Consider the following 26,753-nt stretch of genomic DNA (forward strand, 5'->3'; position numbering starts at 1 on the left):
AAACCTCTGAAAGGGGAGGTCGTTTTCTCGCCCACTCTGCGCCGTTTGCGTTGTGTTGACTCAACTCACACGTCACGTCACTTGTTTATTACGATGTCTTCGTGGACCACTTGGAATGTCTCCAGGGACCACCGGTTAAGAACCACTGGTTTACACAGATCAGCCTCGATCGAATCACGTGGCCTCGGCGTGTGCCCGGGCTGGGTCAAGCTGTGGGCGGCTAGAAGTGTTGCGTGGCGGCGGCGCGTAGGGCGGCGTCGAGCGCGGCGGCGTCGGGCGCGGCTCGCTCGTAGAACAGCATGTAGGCGGCGCAGCGCAGCACCTCCGCCAGAGACACCTCGTGCACCAGCGTGTCTGATGTGTACCACCATCTGCATGGAGAGATTTTATTTATTTATTTATTCATGAATAGAACGGTAGTACCAATTACACTATTCAAATAAGACATAACAAAGTTCAGAATAACATTTAAGTACTTATAAACAATTTAACTTAGGAAAAGTACATAAATCAGATGCGATTATTTTCACAGTAACCCAGACATTCTGCTAGTAACGTACTCCACCTCTGCATATACGTCACATTTTGGTCCAGAGATAGGTGAATGACGGAATGAAACTTATTCAAATTAATAGTTACAGACGAATCGGAGACAACGAGCGAAAGGTTTACAGAATGGACCAAACTTTTATCAGAGAATAACTCCTAGTTTAACTGGCACATTGACAGTTACTGTATGGGAAATGTGTCAAAATGTCGAATAACTGACGATTCATTCTGAGATGAATATTTACTCTAGTTTAGACGCCTTATGAAATTAAAATTAGATGAAAAAATTGGCGAGCGCCTTTCATTATTTTCTTTGAAATGAATCGCTCGTTCCTTCTCGGTTGACCACCCCTGACTGAAACACAAGGATGTAAATATAGACCCACTACACTGAACTGTCCCACCAAACTCATTGACATGGGGGCGCCAACATCGTTCAACTGCATAGTTTTTAATGTGACTAAAATCTGAACCAGCGATCCGATATTGAAGGTGGCACGCCCTGTCAATGTCACGGGTGGGACAGTTCGATGTAATGTCGGTCTATTGGCTCCGTGCACGATTACAGCGCCAACTAGCGTCCACAACTTTGTGGGCTCTGTCACATTGACATTTAGGTCGTATATTTGTGAAAAAATATCGAAATGAAAAAATAACAAATATTTTCAACTAATAAATTGTTGTGATACCACGATTTGGGTGGAAAAAAGGTTTTGAAATCATTTTGGTCATTCAAATCAAATGAGGTAAGTCCAAAAAGTGTGTTTAATTTTGATTGTGTCAGGGTTTGTTTACTTCATTTATAGTTGTAGTTTTACAGTAAAACAAAAAGAAAAAGCTACTTTAACGGTTTCATTATATAACAGTAAATATATTTAAATGTTTCTGTATCGCTAGTAATAAATTAAATATCGTTTTCAGATCGAAATGAGTATCGTTTTGAAGACCGGGTTTGTGAGAGTTACAATATCAAATTCCAACCACAAACCGTATTTAAAGGAAAGTTGTTGGTATTGGCTGGACAAGTCCGAGATGTAGAAGAATTAAGAACAAAACAAGGGCAGAGTTCAATAATTCACGCTCTCATCATAAGGCAAACATCTGTGCACAACAACTACTNCTTCGCACCCAGCGAATAAAGGGTCATAAATATCCTTTTAGCTACACTGAGCCATCTAGTCCCAAACTTAACAAAAAAAAACTAAGCCAAGTTTGTACTAAAGCCTGGTCCGTGAGCACGTAGAATCCCGTCCAATGACCGCAAGCTGCCCATCCTTGTCGCTCGCACGTAATTATATTGCTGTCGCGCTCGCACATTCACTGCGGGCGCGCGTCGCACAGTCGCGACAGCAATATAATTACGCGCGAGCGATAAGGATGGGTAGCTTGGGGTCATTGGACGGGATTCTACGTGCTCACGGACCAGGCTTTATATGTATATTTATGGTTTGTAAAGCTAGTGTCACCTCTTGGCCTCGAAGCCGTTCCCGCGGCGGTAGGTGGCGAAGTGCCCGGAGCGCGGGCCGCCCACGTGCACCACCACCGCCACGAGCCGGTACAGCGCGCGCTCCGCCGTCACGCCCGCCGTCGCCGACGCTGCCTCTGTGTTGGCCGCACACAGTCCGCTGCGCAGGCGCCCTTCCGATACTAGCGACGCTAGGTTCACCTGCTGAGGGACAAATAGTAATGGTCAGAAGGGTGACTTTAGAATGACCCTCAGTTGGTGAGAGATACCATCTAATGGCGCAGTTACACTATGCGCGAAATTGAACGAATCCGCGCGTAGTGTAACTGTGCCATAACGGCTAGTGAATACGCAATAAAAAATATTAATAGAAATACTTAATTATTCAAACATTATATTCCTAGTCTTAGGCCAGTAGAATTAAACACAAAAATTGATTAAATCGGAAATAATTCGTACAAAAGATTTGTTTGCTTTAATGGCTTCATTGGTTGCCCATTAAGACTCTCCTAAGTTTTCGACTTCGACGGAGTTGTGCTTAAGTGGTGGGGGCCCCCGAAAGGGGCGTTTTTTCGGTTTTCCGGTTATACCGCGTAAAGGACTTACCCTATCGAAAAGTGGTCTTCATGACGGTTAAAGGGCACTTAATCCTGCATTGAATAAGACCAAATTCATATGTTTTGGACAAACCGTTTTCGCGCTAAAGTTCGGCAAAGTAGAAAATATACGTATAATTAATGACCCTCTCCACGTCCAATGGCTTGTTACCCACATGCTTCCAAGCCTTGTAAAGGGTCGCCTTAACCAGTGTAACCCTAACTAGGCTCACGAGTTTGATTCGCTTATCCTTGTNATCTGTCGAGTAGTTTTTGTTTCTATAAGGAACATACAGACAGACAGACAGACTGACAAAAATTTTACTGATTGCATTTTTGGCATCAGTATCGACCACTATCACCCCCTGATAGTTATTTTGAAAATATATTTCATGTACAGAATTGACCTCTCTACAGATTTATTATAAGTATAGATTAGCTAAAAAAGATATTGAAATGACAGCTTACCTACTATGAGAAGTTAGTCTGAATTTTAGAAAGTACTCTACTTCCTTCACATCTGCTAAGAGCAATGACATCCGTCACAGACCAGTATGCAGCGGTGCAAATTCGTTTTCTTTACTTTTACTCAGTTTGCTAGCTGTAGCAAGTACATTTCAATCAACTAGATTACTAGAATAAAACTGTGCGATCTCCCGCAGGAATGGATTTAAGAAGTGACATCTTAAAGTACCTATGTCTATTGATTGATTTATTGGTCAACGACAACGAACCAATAAGTCCAAAAACAAGATACACTTTTGTCGCTTAACTAAACAATCCACGATGTGAGTGTAATTTTAATTGATTTTACATTCAAGTAGATTGTGCTGATAACGGTTTAAGTACATGTCCACGACATTTATTGCAGTTCTCTCTATCACTGACAAACAATCAGTCAATTCTCATACTTCACTAGAATCAATTTCACTTAAGCACTCTCCCAAATTAAATTCTAGTAACAACTCATTTTCTATATCATTAACCCATATAATCGTCTTGTTAAAATCGCAAAGACATCGGTGGAAAATTGTCAATTCTCTGGATCTTAATGGATATCATCGCGACTGTCGCCTGCGCGCACGCACGTCTGTCACGCAGGCCCGCATTTACGAGCCGGCTATTGTCTTAGCTACTGTTATTTTTCACATAAAAATGAGCCCATTCCAGTTCACTAACACTATGCACTTTATGATCCTAAGCGATCATCATTATAACTCAATGCCACTAATATTATCTAGGTTTAATGTTAGCATTCTTAAGCATGTTAACATCATCATCCATCATCATGATAATTTGAGCCAATGGTAGTCCACTACTGGAGATAAGCTTCCCATAAGGAACTATAGACGCAACAAGTCTTTTTCATCGAGCCCTTGCATCTGTTCTGGTTAAAGTCATCCGACTATTGAGTAGGTGGACTGGACATTCTACTCTACGTATGTGAGATACTGAGATGTGGCCTCTAGACTCCCTTCGAAAAGCTGTTTATTCCAGTCCATTCCTTTCGTCACTTATGGCTGATCCACTGCTACTTGCTACATTTTATATTTAGTTCTGCTGAATGTCGTTAGACGCACCATCTTCTATCTTTACAAATGTCTAATCCTGCTGCAGATTAGATACTTATTACTTATGCTTTGAGCTATATTCATTTATTTTAGTAGTTTGGATCTCATTTCTGATTGAATCATTAAAAAAGATACATCGAGCTTAGCTCTCACTCATTATTATTTCACAAGCCATATTGGATTCTCAGCGCACACATATTTCTCCACTGTCTTAATGTAGAGACTTATTTATCTTAATTAAAACACTCAGCCTTAAATTGATTTTATTAAAATAATTTGCAAAGAAAAGCAGAATTGAGACACACATAATTTTCAAATGTGGATTCTGGCTATTGTAGCATACAGGATGTGACGTAAAAGGTGGTCCGACGCTTTAGGGAAATATCGAAACATTTACAATCAAACCACTATTTATGCTACATTATGTATTTTTCATACCTATTACATGTCTTGCCTTTTAAGAACTTCAAGATTTGTATATGAGTACGGGCAGCATAGTTATTTGCGAGATCTATAGCCGGTAATATCAGTAATATAGCTTGTCTACACTGCAATTGGGTATGTAAAAATGACAAATTATTTCACGCTACAATTTTCCAAGATAAATCAATTATGATGAGAATTTCTAAGAGTTCTTCAACGACCGGCTGAAATAGGAGACGTGGGCGAGAATATATTATGTTGTAGGGTTGGTATTTTACTTTCAATAAAGTATTTTAATATTAAAAGTTTCTAGGAGCAATTTTCTAAATTGATTACTGAAGAAATTACCTCTATAAAATTTTATAGTTCTAGCGTGTTTTTTCCGCAAACGTAGGTATTCATTAAAACCTTTGTGTATAAGAAATTCCGTAGCTGTGACGTTATATGTTTGCGAAATAAAACATGTTTTGTTAGTCACATGCACAGTGAAACCATCTGTTCGGATTACTAATGTTTGGCCAAAAAACGTTTCCCAAATTATCACATCGCAAACAACGTTTCGCAAATTTTCATTTGGCAAATTCTCATTTGGCAACACCCACTTATTGCAAACTTTTAATTCGCAAATGTCGTTTTTGGCATATTATTATTTAGCAAATTATTGTTTGACAAAGTATGTTTTCCCAAATGTTGCATTTGGCAAAAATATTTCACGATAAACTATTCACAAAATAATTTGATTGGTGCATAGAATGGAATACAAATTAGCTTGTGGTTATTATTTTGTTTAGTGGGTAGTTATTATAAAATTTGTCCTAAATTAATTTTCATATTTCATTCTTTTTATCGAAATTTCCAAATGATTCAATAACAATAGAGGTGATTCTTAAGGGTCACTGTTCTAACCTAACCTAACCTAACCTACTATTTTCTGCAATACCTACTTTCTGCAACCATACTATTTTCTGCAATCTCTTTGTTTTATATAAAATTCTCGTGAAAACCATGATCTGCCTTATGCTTTGATTTGTGGGTAACGGTGAGTAAGTATGTGAAGTGTCAATTTGACCAAACAAATTATTTGGGATATAATATTTGGCAAAATAAAACATTTGCTATATAAACATTTGCCAAGTAAAATTTTGCCAAATGATAATTTGCCCAAATGAAATAGTTGCGAAAAGTGCAGTTGCTAAAAGTTCATTTGGGAAATGAAACTTTGGCGATAAGTTGTTTGCGAAGTGAAATTTGGCGAAAAGTAATTTGGCCAAACGGAAGGATACCCATCTGTTCACTATGCTCTACACCTGGTTGATGATTGTTTAAGGAAATAAGTCATGTTCTATATTACTCGTAAATACATCGTGTTCATTTGATTTCTAAAGTTAGTGTAAGTAACTGAATGGTATGGTAGTAGAGCATAAGATTGACAGTCTTATAGCTAGAAAGACATATCTTCCAGACATCTCGGGGACAAGACAGTCATCAGACAGTCTGATGAGTCCAGGAAGATTCTGAATTTTGATTGTCATGAATGATAGTTTTAATTTATTGCCTTGGTTTGGTTAGTGGTAAGAGCAGGTAATGCTAGTGGCATAATAATAACAATAAGATCATACATTTTAATGAAAGAAAGAGAATTACATAAGTATTGAATGCCGACATAGCATAATATTACTCGAGAAAGCTATACCCGATAGAAGCCGTAAATAACGAGGCAAACAATTATTCCGTCGCTTAATTACACGATCCGACTCTGCCACGGCCACAATATCTAACACATGTTCAATATTCATGTTAGCTTGTATATTTAGGTTCACACTACACTATGGACGGTGATATACTATTTTGCGACACCTCAAACGTATAGAATCTTAACTAGTTTGCTTTAAGGTTGAAAGGTCAAGATCCCTAAGACACTGAACCCATAAGGTTTTCGATAATCCGGGAAGGGAATAATAATCTTAAATGTTTTAATTCTAAAAATGGGCTTATTTAAAGAAGAGGTTAAGCAAAAAGCTTCCAAGAATAATAAACGTTAAAAATAGAGGATAAAGCTAGATTACAAGAAAAAATAAATAGGCGTTAGACCAATGATGGTCAGAACGCCATTGTTGTCAAGATTTCCCCAAAACAAATTGCAGTGTAGCTTCAGCCTTAGATTTTGCGATACATGTGTCCAAGCGTGACATTGCGGTATAAAAAGTTCAAATGGACGTCATTACAACCGATTAATTAACTCCTAACAAAACAGTAATGAAAGTCGTCATCGTCATAATTCTAAATGCGTCACAAGATAAGCCATTCTCGTTCGAAACGATGAAAAATCATTGAACTTTAATCGATTACGTTAAGAGTTAAGTTATTTGTCCTTTCGAAAAGTTAGTTACTTGACTAGATGTCGTTTTACATACTTTATTTTCGGGCGATAAGTCCTATTCTAGTTTGTCGACTTGCTGCAAGCGTTTAAGAGCCTATGTCAAAAGAGATAATGATGAGAACTCATTTTCGCCAAATGAGCAACCATTTATGTAAAGAGAGTATGGTGGAGACTTCTTGCATCATTATATTAGTTGTTACACATACTTTGAGATAGGTAGGTACTTAGCTTGAACTTATGATGCAATGATTTAGTGCAATGATAACAAAATAATCTTCCTTCAGTTAAAGATCATCTCAGTAATGGTTATTATGCAACGCGCTAATAGTAGGATTTATTGGACAGTGTCTTAATGTCTTTTACTACTTATTTGATTTCGTACAGCGGAAGACTCGGTTTTTAAGGAAGAATTTATAAATAAAACAACTTTACATATTTTTTCTTGTAGATAACAAAGAAGAAATTACTTATTTTGATGATAACCTCATCGCTTCAAGCTGGAAATAAAGTTACGATCCCTAAAATAGAAGAACATAAAAACGCGCGCGTTCATCGATCAACTCGCGCGTTGTCAAGTGTAGTGGATCAAATGACGAAAATAACGTAAAAGCGGCTTACGACACCCGCATCCTGTCTTTTTGAAACTTCAAAATATTGTACAAACTACATATAAAGCGGACACTTTTGCCTTAGTGAGATAATAGAAAACCAGCTTATTAAAAATCTTTGTTACTTTAGGGACCTTTGCGATCATACGCTTACTTTATTACTTGAATGATCAAGACAACCGATTGGACATGAACTAAATCCAAGACCAAGTGGAGATGGCTTATTATAATGTAAGTTTGAATAGCTATAAGTCAACGAGAACTCACGTTCAGATTTATGAAGGGAGCATCTAATTTACAATGTCAGACAGTCTTACTATAACTGGAAAGGCAATATTGGAGATAAAGTCCTAGAAACTTACTGGCTTAGTTCTTATTTTCGAAAAACAATATTGCTAGAGTTTCTACCCTTTTTATTCAGGATGTAGTCACACAAATTCGTGAGTATATTTGAGCCCTTATATACTCAACATCAAATAAACCGCACCTTCCGCGACGCGAACTTTAACGATTTTCTTCTGACACAATCATGGTGCCCCAACAATATTGGTGTTATTTGAAAGCCCAAGAAATATCCTTAGAGAAAAACACATTTAATTTCTTAATAAATGATTAACATTAGAGATGAAACGGATATTCGGCAACTATCCGGTAGGCCGGATATCCGGCCCTAATTTACTATCCGGCCGGATACCGGATAGTAACTCAGTATCCGGCCGGATACCGGATATTAAAAAAAAAACGACAATTTCCTATTAATAAAATGAAATACATTAATCTTTGAGGTAAATATCAATAAAATGGCTTACAATAATGACGGCTTTTATTTAAAGTCCAAAAAGTTACAAAAAAAAGCCATATTAAGGCCTTTCAAAACTAATTTATTTTTCTGGGCTATTCACTCTAATGACGAATACATAGATAAATAGTAAATATCTGTTAATGTCGAAATATTGCCAAAAAAAAATAGGCGATTTTTTTTTCACTGATGGTCTGATGACATGATGCAACTACACTGGTCATCACAAAGATCGACCCTCCCGCGACAAGCACTTTCAAACGTATGCATCCCCACTTCCCACCAATATTGGCACCATTATAAAAGCCTAGTTCTAAACTTCATTTCATTAACCCTTCATTTGGCAAGACAAAAATTGTTTGATTTTTTCAATAAAATCTATTTAGACCTAATTGTTACTATCAAATAAAGTTAAGAAAAATAGTAAAAAAAATATTTGGTTGGTATTTTCGCGAAAAACGATTGTTGCTTATTTACCACATTGCCAAATAGGGGTACTTAAATACAACATTGAGATATATTAAAGAATTAATTTTTTTATATGAAAATCTTAAAAAAATCAATCGTATTTCACATTTTATGTATTAAACTTTTTTTTGGCCATTTTCGCAAAGTCGACTGTGACCTTTTTCTCNAAAAAAAAAAAAAAAAAAAAAAAAAAAAAAAAAAACATACGGGTCGAATTGAGAACCTCCTCCTTTTTTTGAAGTCGGTTGATTAGTAATTACAGACGAATCGGAGACAACGAGCGAAAGGTTTTACTGGATAAAAAAGTGACATCATTGCTCTATTTAAAAAAATAGATAGAAAACATTTATTTGGCACATATAAAACTTAAAACAGAGATCGCCAACTCTGAGAAATAGTAAGCGACGAAGTTGTTTTTTAACGTTGTTTTTAATTTTGTACATCTTGTGAAATTAACACATTGATAAAATTATCGTCCTACTGGCAAGCCTGTATCTCTAGCATGAACAACTTTCGTCTTCGAATCGTTTGTTTATTCGATAAAATTCGATACTCAATCTTCGAATTAAACGATAACGTGACAATTTTGATTCTCAAAATAAGTTTCTTGCAACCACATCTCATACTAAGTTCACTTTACGACACGCTCACGAGGGCGCTGTTGTAGTTTTCTTACTAAATCTTTTGATGGCGATTCGAGTACGCAAACGATTTGAACTCGAAAGTTTTTTGTGCTAGCCGTACTGATCATCTCAGCGAGTTTGCATCGAAAACAACACGCACGTGTCGCACGTGTATTCTTCACCCATTTGCATTGTAAAGACAATAAACTATATTTAAAAACGGAGATGAACAGGCCTGGTGCTACTGCGAACGAGAAAACAAGGGACTATCATTATTTTATTTGAAATGAATCGCTCCATCCCTCAGTTGATCATCGCTATGACAAGGATATAAGGGCTTCCGCTAAAACTCGCGTGAGGTGGTAAGCGAGTCTGTATCGAAATAGTATAAACAACGTATGCATGAGACGAGTTTCCAAATGTGCGGCGGGAGTCCGTTGCGGGCACGCGCGCAATTTCATCGGAGGACCTTAGACTGGTGTCTCACCTCTTGGCCTCGAAGCCGTTCCCGCGGCGGTAGGTGGCGAAGTGCCCGGAGCGCGGGCCGCCCACGTGCACCACCACCGCCACGAGCCGGTACAGCGCGCGCTCCGCCGTCACGCCCGTCGCCGTCGCCGACGCTGCCTCCGTGTTGGCCGCGCATAACCCGCTGCGCAGGCGCCCTTCTGAGACTAGGGATGCTAGGTTCACCTGCTGGGGGACAATATTCACGTTCAGATAGATCGGATGGTAAAACTGGGCACGGGTGCTTCAGGCAGCGCCTACACAGGATGACGCTGTGCGAGTCTGCACTATGCCCATGCGGCGAGGGAGTCGAAGAGAGCCGCGATCACGCACTTTGGGAATGTAACCTCTATGGCGAAGCTCGACAGAAAATGCTGGATGCGATACGGAGAGCCGAGCAAGGACCTGTTTATCACCAGGACCTCACGAGTAGTCGCAGTAACTGGATCGCGCTGCGCGAGTTCGCGCACTCCTGGCACACAATCAGGCGAAATTATGAGAAGAAGTGATGACATTTATCAACGATAGCAGCCCGACGCGAAGTACCGTATTTGTGGTGTCAAGCCCCAGAAGGGGGAGAATTGACATGGATCAGAGAAATTTGTAGGGAGTCAAGCAAAGCGCCCGGGGAAAGGAGCCCAGAGCAAGTACCCGCGCGCTCTCCCGAGATTCGGTTCGCACGCCGTGAGGCAGGAAGAACCATGGGTGGTGGTGGGTTAGATCGGATGGTAATATAACACTTAATATGTGAGATAATTTATTACCTAAGGGCTAGTACGCACGTACGTTAGTTTTTAACGTTGTTTTTAATTTTGAATATCTTTCTTGTGAAATTAACACACTGATAAAATTATACGACGTAAAACAGTCATCCTACTGCGAACGATAAAACATTATTTTATTATTTCTTTTGAAATTAACACATGATAAAATTCAAGTCAAGCAATCGTCCTACTGCAAACGAGAAAACAAGGGACTATCATTATTTTCTTTAAAATGAATCGCTCTATCCCTCAGTTGACCACCGCTGTGACACAAGGATATAAGGGCCTCCGTTAAAACTCGCGTGGACGCTAGCAGGCGTGTCTGTATTGAAAGATAGTACAACATCAAATAGTTCGTAACACCCAAAGTAGTCAATAAGTTCACAATATATCTTTGTTCCAATTTGAATAAGGTTGTGTTATGAACTTTTTGGCCACTTTAGAATTGACGCTGACTACGAGCAGCGCATTAATGTGGCAGAGACGCGGGACGGTGGGACGGCGGGACGCGGTGATTTTCGTACATTATTATGCGGGCAGAGCAAGTTTTGGCGCAAGCCCCTAATATATTTACTTGTGAAAAGACAGTATATCAAAGATTGTACGTTACTTGAAGCACCCTCTTAAGCCTTGTATCCACTTGAGCATGCTTAGGTCTAGGTGCACATTCGCCTGATGAGCATGCGCAAAGCTTTAGACCATTAGTTCCCAAAGTTATTTGAGACGCGCCCCCCCTCCTCCAGTCAAGATTATTTATTGGTCGTATCGAGCAGTCTAGAATGCATTCTTTCAGCGGTCGCAGGATTCTTACAGATGGCCCGCGCCCCCCTTTAAAGGTCTTTGCCTCCCCCCTCCAATATTTTAGACTGAGAACACATAAAGAAATATCTACATTGACCGTTACCGGCGGCGGCGTGGGGTGCGCGTAGGGCGCGAGCGACAGCGCCTCGGGGAAGGCCACGTGCTCCGCGCGCTTGCTGAGCGCGCCGCGCGCCCACTCCACGCGCCCGATGTGCAGGCACAGGCACGCCGGCAGCTGCGGGGAATAACACATGCAATTGGGTCAATTAACTATGAAAAACTCAGCAATTCATTTTAAAGGACATTGGGAACTTTACTATGAGAAAATGCCCCACGGCGGACAAAAATGAAACGTATTTTATTTCAAAGCTTTGTACTTGTAGGTATATTCACTTAAAGCGCTATGTTGTGACATATGGGAATTCTGAGATATGACGAGTCTAAGTTGAAAATATATTTGTCTAAAATGATTTGATATTTTTACATGTTATGTTGTTTGGCATTGCAGAGTAACCAATAAAAGTTAATAAAATAATATAAATAAATAAAAAATATAAATAAAATTATATAAATAAATAAAATATAATAAATAAATTATTATTAGACAACATCTCATACATTACTCCAACCCAAAATAAGTAGCTATGGCATTTGTGTTATGGAAATCGGGAACGACGAACCACAACACACCCAAACCAGAGACAATGTGAAAAGATCGTTTTCTATATTGTCTCGGCCGGGAATCGTACCCGGGACCTCAGGATTGGCCCGGCACACCTTGAAAACGGTATCGTCTATCCATTTTAAACCGAAACCCAATCAAAGAGTAAACTCGAATTCATTTAAACAGGTTTTAAGGCGATACGCGTGCGCGTTTCAACCGACTTGCACTGGCTGTGGTCCTTGGCTGACCGACGTGATCGAAACCGGGAGGTAATATTTCAATGTTACCTATCCGCATATCACGTTAAAACCTGTTTTAATTAATTAAAAATCTCAGCATTTTAGGTGTCCACGCGGCACAGACTTTTCTGGTAAAACAAACACCATTACGTTGCGCCACATACAAGGTATCCGTCACATTCAGCGACAACGTTACAAAAATTTTCACAAGTACATTAGCTCGTAGAGCTGATGGTCGCTGAGGCAGAGAAGTTCTCGAGTGGCGACCAAAACGTAGCGAAGGTGGGCAGGCCTCCCACTAGGTCAGTGGTTCTTAACCGGTGGTCCGCGGACCACTGGTGGTCCCTGGAAGTATTCCAAGTGGTCCACGAAGTGCACTTGCACATCTTGGTCAAAACCACTTTTAACTGATTTTTATAGTCAAACTGGTTTTGAGCGATTAGGTATGAGGTGGTTCCTGACAAGACAGAAATTTGGTAAAATGGTCCCTCATGACTGAAAGGTTAAGAACCACTGCACTAGGTAGACCGGTGATCTGGTGAAGATCGCGATAAGTATACCTGAATTCGGACAGTTGTGGAAAATCATTGGGGAGGCCTTCGTCAGTTTAGTTTAGGGGAGGCCTTTAGGACATCGTTGAATAAGGCATACCTTCCCGAAGCTGACGGTGCGGATGTGCTTGGTGCTGTCTTCGGCGCCGCAGCACTTGTCGCAGCGCACGCCCGCCACCAGCTCGGGCGCCGTGAACGCGCGCAACAACCCTGCCGGAACCAGAACTTACAATATACACACGATGACAACAAGAACACAAACTATAAGGGCCTCCGCTAAAACTTGCGCGGGTGCATGGAGCGGATGCCTACTCCAGTGGCCTAATTCACGTATTTTGACACAGTCAAAATCTCGCTGACGTTCAGAAGTCAGAATATTTATTGTCCGTGGTGCATAATCATTTCTTAAAGATTTTAAACCTTTGTTTGTCACCTGTCATCCGCTTTGCAATGGAGGGAAGTCGAACCTTAATTTCGTACTCCTCCTATGTTCTTCTGATTAATTTCGTTGCGGGTCCAATGACAGTTTGGTTGGGTTTTTGTGGCGGTCAAGCTGTAGATCCTGGCTACACAGGAGTTGCAGAGTGGTGGGAACGAGAGGTGGGAATAGTCCCGTGACGTTCAGAAGCCGTCCCATTGAAAAACAGTTCTAAATCCGTATTCACAAGGGTCATTTTGATAGAACGATTCGTCGATAGAATCGCAACTCAACGATTTGTTGTCGTTGAAGTTTTGCTACGTGAATAAGGCTACTGCAGACTTTTGATGCGTGTATGTACTCGCAGCCGCAGCGAGCATCTGCCGCGTGCGCCCGCCGTTCGCCGCGCGTTTGGAAACCCGTACACGCATGCGCACCAGATTTTCGCGCGAGTTTTAGCGGAAGCCATTAGATTTCATTTATATCACAATATTTATTGGTTTCCTTCGTCATTTAATTATATTTATATGATATCAAAAACTGATGTACAATGTAACTCACCGGGTAGACTAAAGGAGCCCGTGAGCCCGGTGCTGGCGTTGGCCATGGACAATGAGATGCTGTCGAACTTGTCGTAGCGCACAGGACTCTGAAAGAAGACAATACGTAGTTAGTTGTCATGCATGTTGTGATTTGTGATACATGTGGGGATAATAATTTGTTTCGAACTAAGACTTCTGGAGATCCGGGTCTTTTCAAGGCGAGAGTGAATAGGCACTTACAGCGCAGATATGTACCACCCTAGACTGAATTCCACTTAACATCAAGTGAGATTGTGGTCAAATATCTGCCTTGTTATTAATAAAAAAAATATATCAGCTGTAGTGTTATTGTCGTTGAAGTTTTATCCGTGTGGTGACGGCAGAGTAGAATACATTTGTCACCAACCCCTACTCTTCCCGCGGGTGTCGAAAGAGGCGTCTTAGGGACTACACAACAAACTGAAAATGGGCAGCAGCGCTCTCTGAAAAACATCAATCTTTAAACTGCGATCTCCAACCCCCCTGCCGAGCGTGGAGATTATGGCAAAACCCTCCACTATAGTGGAGGAGGCTCATAGTCCAGCAGTGGACTGTAAAGGGCTGTTGATGATGATGATGATGTAGTGTTATTGTAGTCAACAGTCACAAGAGCAGAAGAGCTGCTATCACAGGATTCATGTCGTAGGTTAAATAAATCAAAAAGGCTCAAAAAATGTGTGACCAGAATTGCGGGTGTGTTGGAAGAAATAGTAATAAGTATCACAATCGATTGAGATGAATCATTCATCAACTTCACCTTATTTTTAACCGACTTCAAAAAAGGAGGCGGTTCTTAATTCCGCAGTATTTTTTAATGTTTTTTCGGTCGCTTTGGATACGGATCGGAGACGTGGTCGCTTACTATGGGCCTCATAAGAAGGCTCAAGGTCACCCAAAGAGTGATGGAGCGTACTATACTCGGAGTTTCCCTGCGTGATCGAATCAGAAATGAGGAGATCCCTAGGCGAACCAGAGTGACTGACATAGCCCGCAGAATCGCTAAAATCAAGTGGCAGTGGGCGGGGCACATAGCTCGAAGAGCTGATGGCCGCTGGGGCAGGAAAGTTCTTGAGTGGCGACCGCGAGCCGGAAGACGTAGCGGGGGCAGGCCTCCCACTAGGTGGACCGACGATTTGGTGAAGGTCGCGGGAGGTGCCTGGATGCGAGCGGCGCAGGACCGGTCTTTGTGGAAATCCTTGGGGGAGGCCTTTGTCCAGCAGTGGACGTCTTTCGGCTGAAACGAACGAACGAACGACCCCAAGCTACCCATCCTTATCGCTCGCGCGTAATTATGTTGCTGTCGCGACTGTGCGACGGGCGCCCGCAGTGAGTGTGCGAGCGCTCGTCGTTCTATCTGCTTGGCGACCGGACTGTAGCAGATGAGATGTATCAGCAGTTCATTTTGTTTTTCCATTAGCTCAAACCCGGTACCTTGGCGCTGCAGACGGTGCAGTGCAGGCGCTCGGCCAGCGTGCCGCGGAAGGGCGGCGCGGGCGCGGGCCGGGCGGGCGCCGCGCTCCAGCGCCGCCCCACGCTGCTCAGGTGGCAGAACGACCGCGACACGCCCTTGCGCAGCGGCGCCGCCGGCTCTGGAGCGAATACATAATAAAAATGCTAACTTAAATGTATGTCTACACTAATATTATTAATGGTTGTAATGAATAGGCTCAAAAACTACTGGACCGTTTTTAAAAATTCTTTCACCATTCGAAAGCTACATTATCCACGAGTAACATAGGCTAAATTTTATTTTGGAAAAAAATAGGGTTCCGTAAAATATGTAGATAATGTAGTCCACGCGCGCGAAGCCGCGGGCGGAAAGCTAGTAGATAATATGTAGATGGAACACTATTACGTAGACGTTACAGGGATAATTTTTTAAGGCCTTGTTCAGACATGCGCGGTTTTTGGGTGATTGTTAGACATTTAGGCAGTAACAGTACAGTTAAGGATTGATGCAAATATACGAGAACTGCTAAGGAACAGCGCATCTATCGCTGTGTCTGAACCAATTCTTACTTATAAAGGCTTTTCAATAGCGTTGGACATTTGAACACCTAAAACGACTACTCCTCTTTTAGTGCTACTACTACTATGACTACTACTATGTAGCTGTAGCAGAATTAAACAAAACCAATAATAAAAAAGATTTTATACTTCGATAATTTATTTTTGTGCCATAGGGCAGCTTATGAGAGCCTATGCTTTTAAAAACTAAATTCAAAGTTCCAAGTTCCAATTCAATCACAAAGTTTCGGTTCTGAAAGTTTAGTTTGTCATATTATACGCGTCACTTAATTAAGCAATATGGCACGCGTGCTAGATTCAGGTGCAGTCCAACAGGACTGTTGTCTCTTGATTAAATCCTGCTGTCTCTCCCAGGGGAGCCACCCCTAGATGTGTACCTGCGTCCTCGAGGTCGGGCTCGTCGCCGGGCGCGGCGGAGGCGGGTCGCGCGGGCCGCGGCGGCCAGGCGGCGGGCGCGGCGGGCGGCGACGCCGGCGACGCTAGTGCCGACCACGCGCGCGCGCCGCCCAGCCCTAGCGCGTCGGATAGGCAGCCCGGCTGGATGGAAATGCAAGACATAGGTTATTAAACAAATATGGTCTAAAGCAGAGCCCCGATTACGGTAACTTTTAACGTTTCCAATCCAGACGCGCTTCTGATTCTGCGATACGATTGGTCAAAACAGCTGACGTACGCTGTTGAACGATCAATCGTATCGCAGAATCGAGAAGCGTGTCTGGATTGGAAACGTTAAAAGTTACCGTAATCGGGGCTCAGGGGTGGCCAAACTTTTGACCTGTGAGGTCTACTTAATTATTTACGATCGAAAATATTTCTTGCGGTCGACTGCAAGGTAGAGTTTAGAAGAGTGAAATAAAACATTTTAGTAGCAACAATACTACCACGTTACGACCAACCTAAGTGTTCGTGGCGCGAATAGTACATTTTAAAATAAGTTCAGTCCTTTTTAATATAAGGTTTTTTTTTGTAATTCCTTTTTTGTAAAGCAAGCAATAAACGATTTTTTATTTTATTTATTCAGTTTATTTAACTGTCACGGGCTACCAAAATAGTCTTCGCGGTCGACCGGTAGGCTGCGGTCGACCTCTTGGCCATCACTGGTCTAAAGTAATGTCAATACTAATTTGATGAATTTGGTGACCTAATTTCATGTGAAACTTGAAATTGAAGTTGTTTTAATATCTTATTATTACTACTGTCTTTCCCGAACACTATAATCTGGGCCTCTTCAAGAGAGAAGTTAAAAGGCACTTACACTGGCAGGTATTATACCTTAGACTGCATCTCAGCAAGTGTGATAGCTGTCGAAACGGCCATGTCACAAATTTGACTAAGATGTATAGTTAAAAGCTTGACTATATCTGAGAGCTGATAACTTTTTTACAGTCCAAGCCACACAAGTTTGTCTTGGCAGCATTTTACATGAAAATGTTTTATCGGATTATCTGAATATTCCAGCCACCAACCTTCTTAGCCATGGCGAGTGTCTCCTCCTCGACGCAGGACAGCAGCACGTGCATGAGCTCGTGCGCGTCCTGCTGGTCGGCCGGCACCACCCAGCCTGCTGCCCGCAACGCTTGTAGCACGCCCAGCGGACACACTGGAGTGCCCCGGGCGGCTTCGTGCGTGCCGTTCACAACTGAAATCATAAATAAGTTTAGTCCAACACACTCCTGTGATGTGGTGTCAGCCTCTGCACAGTGGACTGTCTTTCACGCTTGTTAACACACTGAACTTGCGATGTTCTGAACGTACAGTTCACTCATATAAAACCACAATAGTATTGTACTAAGACAAGACGTGTATTAAGTTGTTCGAAAATGGACTCTGTAGTCACCCATATATGTATGAGCCAAAAAATACTTCATTTGCGCGAGTTAATAACGTACAGCGCCATCTGTTGGTGGCGTTTTGAACTTAATACATAAACACTCTTAAACAACACTAGTTCCAATTTAAACAGGTGCTTTTCTTTTAGTTAGGCATACGGCAAAAACCTTATTGCTAATTAAATTATTAATTTTGTTATTGATTAAAATAAGGAAATTCTAAGTGAATAAAATTGGTTGAATAGTGTTAATGCTATCACAACAAAGTTTTTAATAACCCACTTTTGAAATGGATAAACACCGAAAAAAAAAGAGTACTTTAAGATAAATAAATCAACCTATCTCAAAAACTATAAGAGATACTTTGATCAAACCAAAAATCGTTGAAAGAGTTAATTAGCATGCATCACCTCTATTTTTTTTAGAATTTTATACCCCGTAGTTATAAAAATAGAGGGGGGGGGACATACTTTTTACGACTTTGAGAGCTGATATCTCAAAAACCGTTCACTTTAAGAAAAATGTTTTTTAGAAAACTTTATATCATTTTAAAAGACCTTTCCATTGATACCCCACACGGGTATGTACATCGAAAAAAAATTTTCATCCCTCAGTTANACCCAAGTACGTGTTCACACGTCGGCGCTTTTAAAACGCGACGCTTTTTTATCGAGCAGTGTTGCATTTTCAACGCAGAGCGTTGGGAATAGGCTTGGGTATGCATATTATGTTCTATTTGAACGCTTTTTTAACGGACGTTAAAAAAGCTCTCGTGTGAATTAGGCCTAATGAAACGAAGTTTAGAACTAGGCTTTCAAATGGTGCCAATATTGGTGGGAAGTGGGGATGCATACGTTTGAAAAGTGCTTGTCGCGGGAGGGTCGATTTTTGTGATGACCAGTGTTTAAGGGCGCCTTCGAGTTAGAGGCGTGGTGCCACTTGCACTGTGATACGCTTGCCAGTCGCTGCGCCACTGCCGTAACAAACGCGTCGTGCATTGCGTTTCTTAAAATCATAGTTATGGCGCCACTGTAACGCTTCCTCGCACCTCCAATTTGAAGGCGCCCTAAGACTTGATTTCTAGTCTATCTACGTTGACGTGTCGTGCACGTTAGGCGAGCGGACGAATAAAAACTACGTTAACATCACATGAAACTCAGGAACTGGTTTTTATTTATAAAAAAAACTATTATTATGTACTTGATGTATTCTTATAATTTACAATTTTACAATATAGCTTGTATTTAGTTTGCAATAAAGAAATCAAATTATCTCTGTAATATGTGACTTACCGGGTAGACTGAAGGAGCCCGTGAGCCCAGTGCTGGCGTTGGCCATAGACAATGAGATGCTGTCGAACTTGTCGTAGCGGACGGGACTCTGCAAATAGACAACGGTTTTTTGCAATACAATGTCGTAGGTACTTTATGGCGCCGGCCGGGGACAATAGTCATAAAACTCATTTTATTTCTGCAAATAGGCTTTTAAAAAGAACTTTTACACGTCCTAGTAATAAACCTACCACTTCGGGCTTCGGGACCGAGACAAGAATGTCAGATAAACAAAATTATATTTTAAATGGGACCGTGTTACGTGATACGTCTATAAAGCCCGGTCGTCGAGCACGTAGAATTTCGTCCAATGACCCCAAGCTACGCACACTAACTGCGGCCGTCCGTCGCACAGGCGCGACAGCAATATAATTACGCGCGAGTGATAAGGATGGGTAGCTTGGGGTCATTGAACGAAATTCTATTTGCTCGGCGACCGGACAGCAGATGAGATGTATCAGCAGTTTATTTTGTTTTTCCATTAGCCTCAAACCCCTGGGTACCTTGGCGCTGCAGACGGTGCAGTGCAGGCGCTCGGCCAGCGTGCCGCGGAAGGGCGGCGCGGGCGCGGGCCGGGCGGGCGCCGCGCACCAGCGCCGCCCCACGCTGCTCAGGTGGCAGAACGACCGCGACACACCCTTGCGCAGCGGCGCCGCCGGCTCTGGAGTAAATAACATTCTTGATGATAATTGAAAAGCTACAGTCCAGTCGCCGAGCACGTAGAATATCGACCAATGACCCTAAGCTACCTAGCCTTATCGCTCGCGTGTAATTATATTGATGTAGCGACTGTGCGACGGGCGGCCGCAGTGAGTGTGCGAGCGCGACAGCAACATACGCGCGAGCGATAAGGATAAGTAGCTTGGGGTCATTGGACAAAATTCTACGTGCTCGGCGACTGGGCTTTAGTTTCAACTAAAATATAAAAACGGGTCTTACAAATGGAACGCGAAAATTTAAAATCTTATATAGAAAAGCTGGTTTAACAATAGGTAGCGATATTATTACGTATGAACCAGGTGCAAGTTCACTATAATGGGCATGATGAGCCTGTCCACAACCTTATTAAATGTGTAACGTCTGGAGGTCTGCGATGTGCAGGTAGTGCCAATCCTAGGCTTTTATAAAAGCTTTAAGACATTTAAACACCTAAAATAACTGCTCCTCTTGTTGTTTTCTATGGAATAACAATAAAAAATTGAATTTGAAATTATGTGAATGTAGCAGTAAACCACAGAATAATAATAAGTACTTCGTACAGAAGGTTTACTTCGCGAAGGAAGGTAATGTTCACTCGTATGTGAGGCCTTGTCGAATAGTAATCCTGTAGGGTGCCATCGTATTGGTTTTGTTTTCGATGTAAAGTCGTGGAGATGAACAGGCCTGGTAAAACTTAGTAAAGTTGTACTTCAAGTTTCGATATTTTTTTTGTGCCATAAGACAATTTACGAAAGAGAAGTAGATTCTAAGCTTTTAGATCAATGGCTCAAATTTCGTGTATGTTAGTTGCAAATACACTCGGTATCAAATAAATCGCACCTCCCGCGACATGCTTATCAAACGTATGCATCCCCACTTCCCACCAACATTGGTACCATTTGAAAGCCTAGTTCTAAACTTCATTTCATTAACCCTTCATTTGGCAAGACATAAACTGTTTGATTTTTTCAATAAAATCTATTTAAACCTAATTGTTACTATCAAATAAAGTTAAGAAAAATAATAAAAAAAATATTTGGTTGGTATTTTCGCGAAAAACGACTGTTGCTTATAGACCACATTGCCAAATAGGGGTACTTAAATAAAATATTGAGATATATTATATAATTAATTTGTTGATATGAAAATCATAAAAAAAATCAATCGTATTTCACATTTTATGCATTAAACTATTTTTTGACCATTTTCGCAAAGTCGACAACGACCTTTTTCTCCAACATTTGATAGATGACTTATGTCATCATACTTCATGATCAATATGCCGAGCCAAGATTGGCTTTTTATTTTCTCTTTAGTTTCTGAAACTGGTATGTTACCGTTATATGCTATAGTTGTTGACTTCAACGCAAGAAAAACGTGTTTATCATTTAAATCAGTTCAGCGATATAAGCGTGAAGACAGACAACACAGAGACAGACAACAAATTCTTCCTCTCTCCTAAAATGCTGTGCCCGACAGGGTCCATAATTGCATCCAAAGTAATTACCATACCATCTCTATAACATATTCATGTAATACATGATTGATTTATTGGGTATTGACACTCGTTTGTATTGACAAAAAGTTAAACCTATTTTGTTAGATGTTTGGCACTGTTGCTTCTAGGCAACATCGAGGTTCGGAAGCATGTCATGTATTAGAAAACACTGTTTCTACGCCAAATATTGCTTTATATGATTAGTTTGATTTATTATGAACAAAATTTATACAAAACAAAAACAATTGGAGATCATAAAATAGTATAAAATCATAAAACTTCCGTCTTTGTTATTCTCATTGCGCGTCATCTTGACATCTGACAGAAATATGGATATAAAATCACTCAAAACTAAGTCGACGACCGATTTACTAGTGTTTTGCTGAACTAAGCTTCGTGACAAAATCGAACGATTTGCACAAAACTTATTATTAGGTCCTGTAGAAATATTCAAAGTGGTTGTTGCTTAAAAGCATCACTGCCAAATGAAGGGTTAAACATTGTCCTGACAATTAAGTTTATTGCGTCACAAACTTGCAAGCGTCTAATCTTTTACAATGTCGACACTTTTCACATGTGCTTTGTAAAGGCACCTACTTGCTTTAGAAATTGTAACCTTTTTCAGTAGAAACTGTGTTTAATAGTTCTGTTTTAGCAAGAAATAAATAATAATAATATAAAAAATTGACAAAATGTAATTAAGTTAGGAAAATACAGATTAACGGGTAAGGCTGGGTTGCACCATCTCACTTTAAATTTGACAAACGTCAAAAATCTGTCAAGCTCCATACAAAAAGCACCGGTTATCGTTATAGTTACGGTCAAAGTTAGGTGGTGCAACTCAGCCTAAGTGTGTGACAGAGTGCCGACCACGCGCGCGCGCCGCCCAGCCCTAGCGCGTCGGATAGGCAGCCCGGCTGGATGGAAATGCAAGACATGGGTTATTAAACAAATATGGTCTAAAGCAGAGCCCCGATTACGGTAACTTTTAACGTTTCCAATCCAGACACGCTTCTCGATTCTGCGATACGATTGGTCAAAACAGCTGACGTACGCTATTGAACGATCAATCGTATCGCAGAATCGAGAAGCGTGTCTGGATTGGAAACGTTAAAAGTTACCGTAATCGGGGCTCAGGGGTGGCCAAACTTTTGACCTGTGAGGTCTACTTAATTATTTACGATCGAAAATATTTCTTGCGGTCGACTGCAAGGTAGAGTTTAGAAGAGTGAAATAAAACATTTTAGTAGCAACAATACTACCACGTTACGACCAACCGAAGTGTTCGTGGCGCGAATAGTAAATTTTAAAATAAGTTCAGTTTATTTAACTGTCGCTACCAAAATAGTCTTCGCGGTCGACTGGTAGGCTGCGCTTGACCTCTTGGCCATCACTGGTCTAAAGTAATGTCAATATTAATTTGATGAATTTGGTGACCTAATTATGTGAAATTTGAAATTGAAGTTGTTTTACTATCTTATTATTACATACTACTGTCTTTCCAAAACACTATAATCTGGGCCTCTTCAAGAGAGAAATTAAAAGGCACTTACACTGACAGATATTACCACCTTAGACTGCATCTTACTTAATAGCTGTAATAGCTGTTGAAACGCCCATGTTACATACAATTTTGACTAAGATGTAGTTTGGCTCTACATTTTTTTACAGTGTGAGCCAATGGTTCGTCTTGCCCTCTCTGCCCCATCTAGGGGACATAGGACCATAAGTCTTACTTTTGACTTGGTTTGTTCATGGTTTGTCTTGTTTTTGATGGGATAATTTTTGATAGTGGATGTTCCAACCACCAACCTTCTTAGCCATGGCGAGAGTCTCCTCTTCGACGCAGGACAGCAGCACGTGCATGAGCTCGTGCGCGTCTTGCTGGTCGGCCGGCACCACCCAGCCCGCCGCGCGCAACGCTTGTAGCACGCCCAGCGGGCACACCGGAGTGCCCCGGGCGGCTTCGTGCGTGCCGTTCACAACTGAAACCATAAATAACTTTAGTCCAACACACTCTTGTGATGTGGTACCAGCCTCTGCTCCTCTTTCACGCTAGTTCCAATTTAAACAGGTCCTTTTCTTTTAGTTAGGCATACGGCAAAAACCTTATTGCTAATTAAATTATTAATTTTGTTATTGATTAAAATAAGGGAATTTTAAAAGAATATAATTGGTTGAATAGTATTAATGCTATCACAACAAAGTTTTTAATAACCCACTTTTGAAATGGATAAACACCAATTAACAAAAAGAGTAAGATGAAAAAAGCTGATTTATTAAACTTGCAAATAAAATTTAATATTCTATTATAAACAGTCACATAACGTCCCTTAGCTAACAACACCGCGTAAGTCATTTTTAGCAACATTTCAGGAGACGAAAAAAACTGTTTATTTTAAAAAATTGGTGGATTTTTCCTATTGTTACTTATTAAGTACTTTATTTAGCGGTTAAGAAATAATTATTTATACTTAATTTGACGATTTACTTTATTTTAACCTATATTTTATGACTTGAGCGGTATTGACTGATATTTTTGTAGAGTTAGGCGGTGTTGTTTGCCGAAATGTAAAGGAATAAGGTATTAATAGATGATTTACAAAGAAACATTTTATTAAGAATTATTTAAAAAAATTAAACAATCATTATAACCTATGTATCTTTAACCTAAATCTTAAGAATCACAGTGTGTAGATCAAATATTGTGATGGGGGGCCTTCAACGCGAAGCTGGGCAAACGAAACGACAATGAGCTGGAAGTGGGGCAATTTGGGTACGGAGAGAAGAACGCACGTGGCTAACTGCTGGCTGGTTTTATGGAGAGGGATGATGAACTCCTTCTTCAGAAAGCCAAAACAGCGAAAGTAGATTTCGCTGCATCCCAATGACGCTATGAAATATGAGATCAACTTCATCAAGATGAAGTCTGTGTGGTCAATTTGGTCAAAACAGGAAGCAATCACCAAAATAAATGGTAAGAGGCACGTTAAATATAAGTCCGAATCTCGATAGATGTCGACTGATAAAGTCTACACTCCACCCAGCGTCTATCCAACCCCGAAAGCTCAACTGGAGTTGCAAAATCGTTCCCAATGCCAGGACATTGAAAAAATGTGGAAGAGTACAATGGCAGGTTCTTGGGAATTGTCCAAATGACTGGGTCTAAGGTTTTTAAAACCCGTCGTTTAAGAGAAACAAAAAAGATCTCTGATCTCATCAACAACCTTATAGAACAGAGACGAAACATGGATCTGCAGTCATCTGAAGATGCTACTCAGTATCGGCGTCTTAACAGATAGATAGAACTCTAAGTCTTTTGACTCGCGACCTACGCATATACTCGTAATACAGACGATTGAGCATAACAAGGGCTCTAAGGTGTTTGTAAGAGATCAGTCTGTCTGTTGGCCAAAGCCAACTGACCAAGCTGAAGACCGAAAATAACGTCGGGGCCTGAGATATTGAAAGAGGTTGAGAACTTCTACGGACAATTATACACGACTGTGTTCACACCTGTTACAAATCTAGCCGAAGACCCTATAGCTCTGGAACAGCTGATAAACAACAAGGCCCCGGGTGATGATAGAATTACGGCTCAGCTTTTGAAAGCAGGTGAAATGTCGATGCTAAAGGCTCTTTAGAAGCTGTTCTATTCCGTCATCCTCGAGGGAAAAACTCCTACGGGACGGCACAGAAGTGTGGTGATACTCTTCTTCAAAAAACAGCGATAAAACCTTGTTGAAGTATTATAGACCCATCTAACTTCTTAACCATGTCTACAAGCTGTTTTCGAGTAATTATGAATCTAGCTCTAGCTCGCCGACTCGACGCCTTCCAGCCTCCTGATCAAGCTGGTTTCCAGGCTGGCTGACAGGCTTTAGTGTCTTAGATCACATACATACGCTGCGCCAGATTATACAGAAGACCGAGGAGTATAATCAGCCACTTTGCCTGGCGTTTATGGATTATGAGAAGGCCTTCGATTCGATTGAAACCTGGGCAGTTGTTTACGCCGTTTATGTCCTCCTTCTTGTAATTGTGCACATAAAAATTCATCACCTGAACTCGGAATACTTCAAGAATCAATTCCTTCTCCATCAATAGTGTAATTTACTTGTATAGCTTCCTAAAAGAATTAAAATACAGTTTGAAACACCGCCTAAGTTTGAAAAAAAAATTGTAAATGAAGATATTTTCTATTATCATTTCCTTATATATTAATACGCGTAAATCATAAAAAAATACATTATTATATAGCTTACCTCTTAATCTTCTATTAAAACTTCTTTCATAGACCTTTTCACGATAAAACTCACTTAAAAATATAAAAATTACAGAGTGCGAACGAACTTTACGAGAAATGTATGGCAGACTAACGACTTGAGCGGTGTTGCGAGGCAAACCGACTTGCGCGGTGTCACTAAAATTCAAATTACGGCTTCTTATTGGCTGAAATCTACAACATGTGACCAATGGTTAGACGCGCGATGAGCAGATCTATCCAATGGCATTAAAATGTCAAAACCGCAAAAATCGACTTAAGCAGTGTTGTTAGCTAAGGGACGATAACACAAAAACCACACTAATTCAGTTCCCTTGTGATATTTTCCAAATTAAATTAAAATATTGATTTTTCTTACTAAAATAAGTTCTTTTTCTTATTTTATTTATGGCCAAGTCTGGAATATTAGAGCCCAGAGACTTGCTGAGGCAGCCGAGACAACAACCTCCCCAATACCACCAGTAAGTTTATTATTTAGTTGAGTCCTGCATAATTAATATTAAAAGAAATGATAAGAGATATTGCTACAATTTGATTATATGATAAGATAGCACACCAACCTTCAATAACAGTGTAAAGTGTAGTGATCATACTGTTATGGCCATCAGCTTTGGCGTATTTCTTCAGCCAATCTATGAAGGCGGGACAAGCAGCAAGCGCTTGCAGCAATGTGTTGAGGAAGCAGGTCCTGCCCAGGTTCTGCAGGCCTGCTATCTGCCCGCGCCTCTTCCGCACCCGGGGCGCTCCTCCGGGACCCCAAAGAACGAAAGCCCCGACCACCACAGCGGCCGTAAGCCCCGCAGCCACAAGAATCCTGTCGCCACTCTCCATTGTCCCAACACTAACGATTTAGCTAGCAACCGGTCAACGGGACCTTACATAATATTCATAATTTAACATTTAAAACCACTAAGTATTAAAATGTTGTGTAATCTTGAGGATTTTTCCTACTTTTCATGAAAACCCTGCGACTGGAGACGAAAATTCGACTTTGACATTTTTTTGACGTTTTGTGACATTTGTCATTTCGTTCGAAAACATAACGCGGAGGAAATCACTTACTAATCGATTAAAACTAA

General features: G+C 40.8%; 1 protein-coding gene across 1 annotated transcript; it reads right to left on the bottom strand.

Annotated features, from left to right (window-relative positions):
• Nucleotides 1–26,704, bottom strand: Usp30 (ubiquitin specific protease 30). The gene is made up of 9 exons (XM_028306694.1): nt 26,235–26,704; nt 23,202–23,374; nt 16,410–16,569; nt 15,436–15,593; nt 13,985–14,072; nt 13,106–13,215; nt 11,643–11,786; nt 9,970–10,175; nt 1–371 (listed from the first exon to the last, which is right to left on the bottom strand). The coding sequence occupies exons 1-9, from the start codon at nt 26,503–26,505 to the stop codon at nt 221–223; spliced, it is 1,461 nt and encodes a 486-aa protein (XP_028162495.1). The 5' UTR covers nt 26,506–26,704; the 3' UTR covers nt 1–220.
• Nucleotides 26,705–26,753: the final 49 nt, after the last annotated feature.

This window comes from Ostrinia furnacalis, unplaced genomic scaffold (genome assembly GCF_004193835.3).
Source record: "Ostrinia furnacalis isolate ACB-3 unplaced genomic scaffold, ASM419383v2 OfSCF2047, whole genome shotgun sequence".
Taxonomy (NCBI): Eukaryota; Metazoa; Arthropoda; class Insecta; order Lepidoptera; family Crambidae; genus Ostrinia; species Ostrinia furnacalis.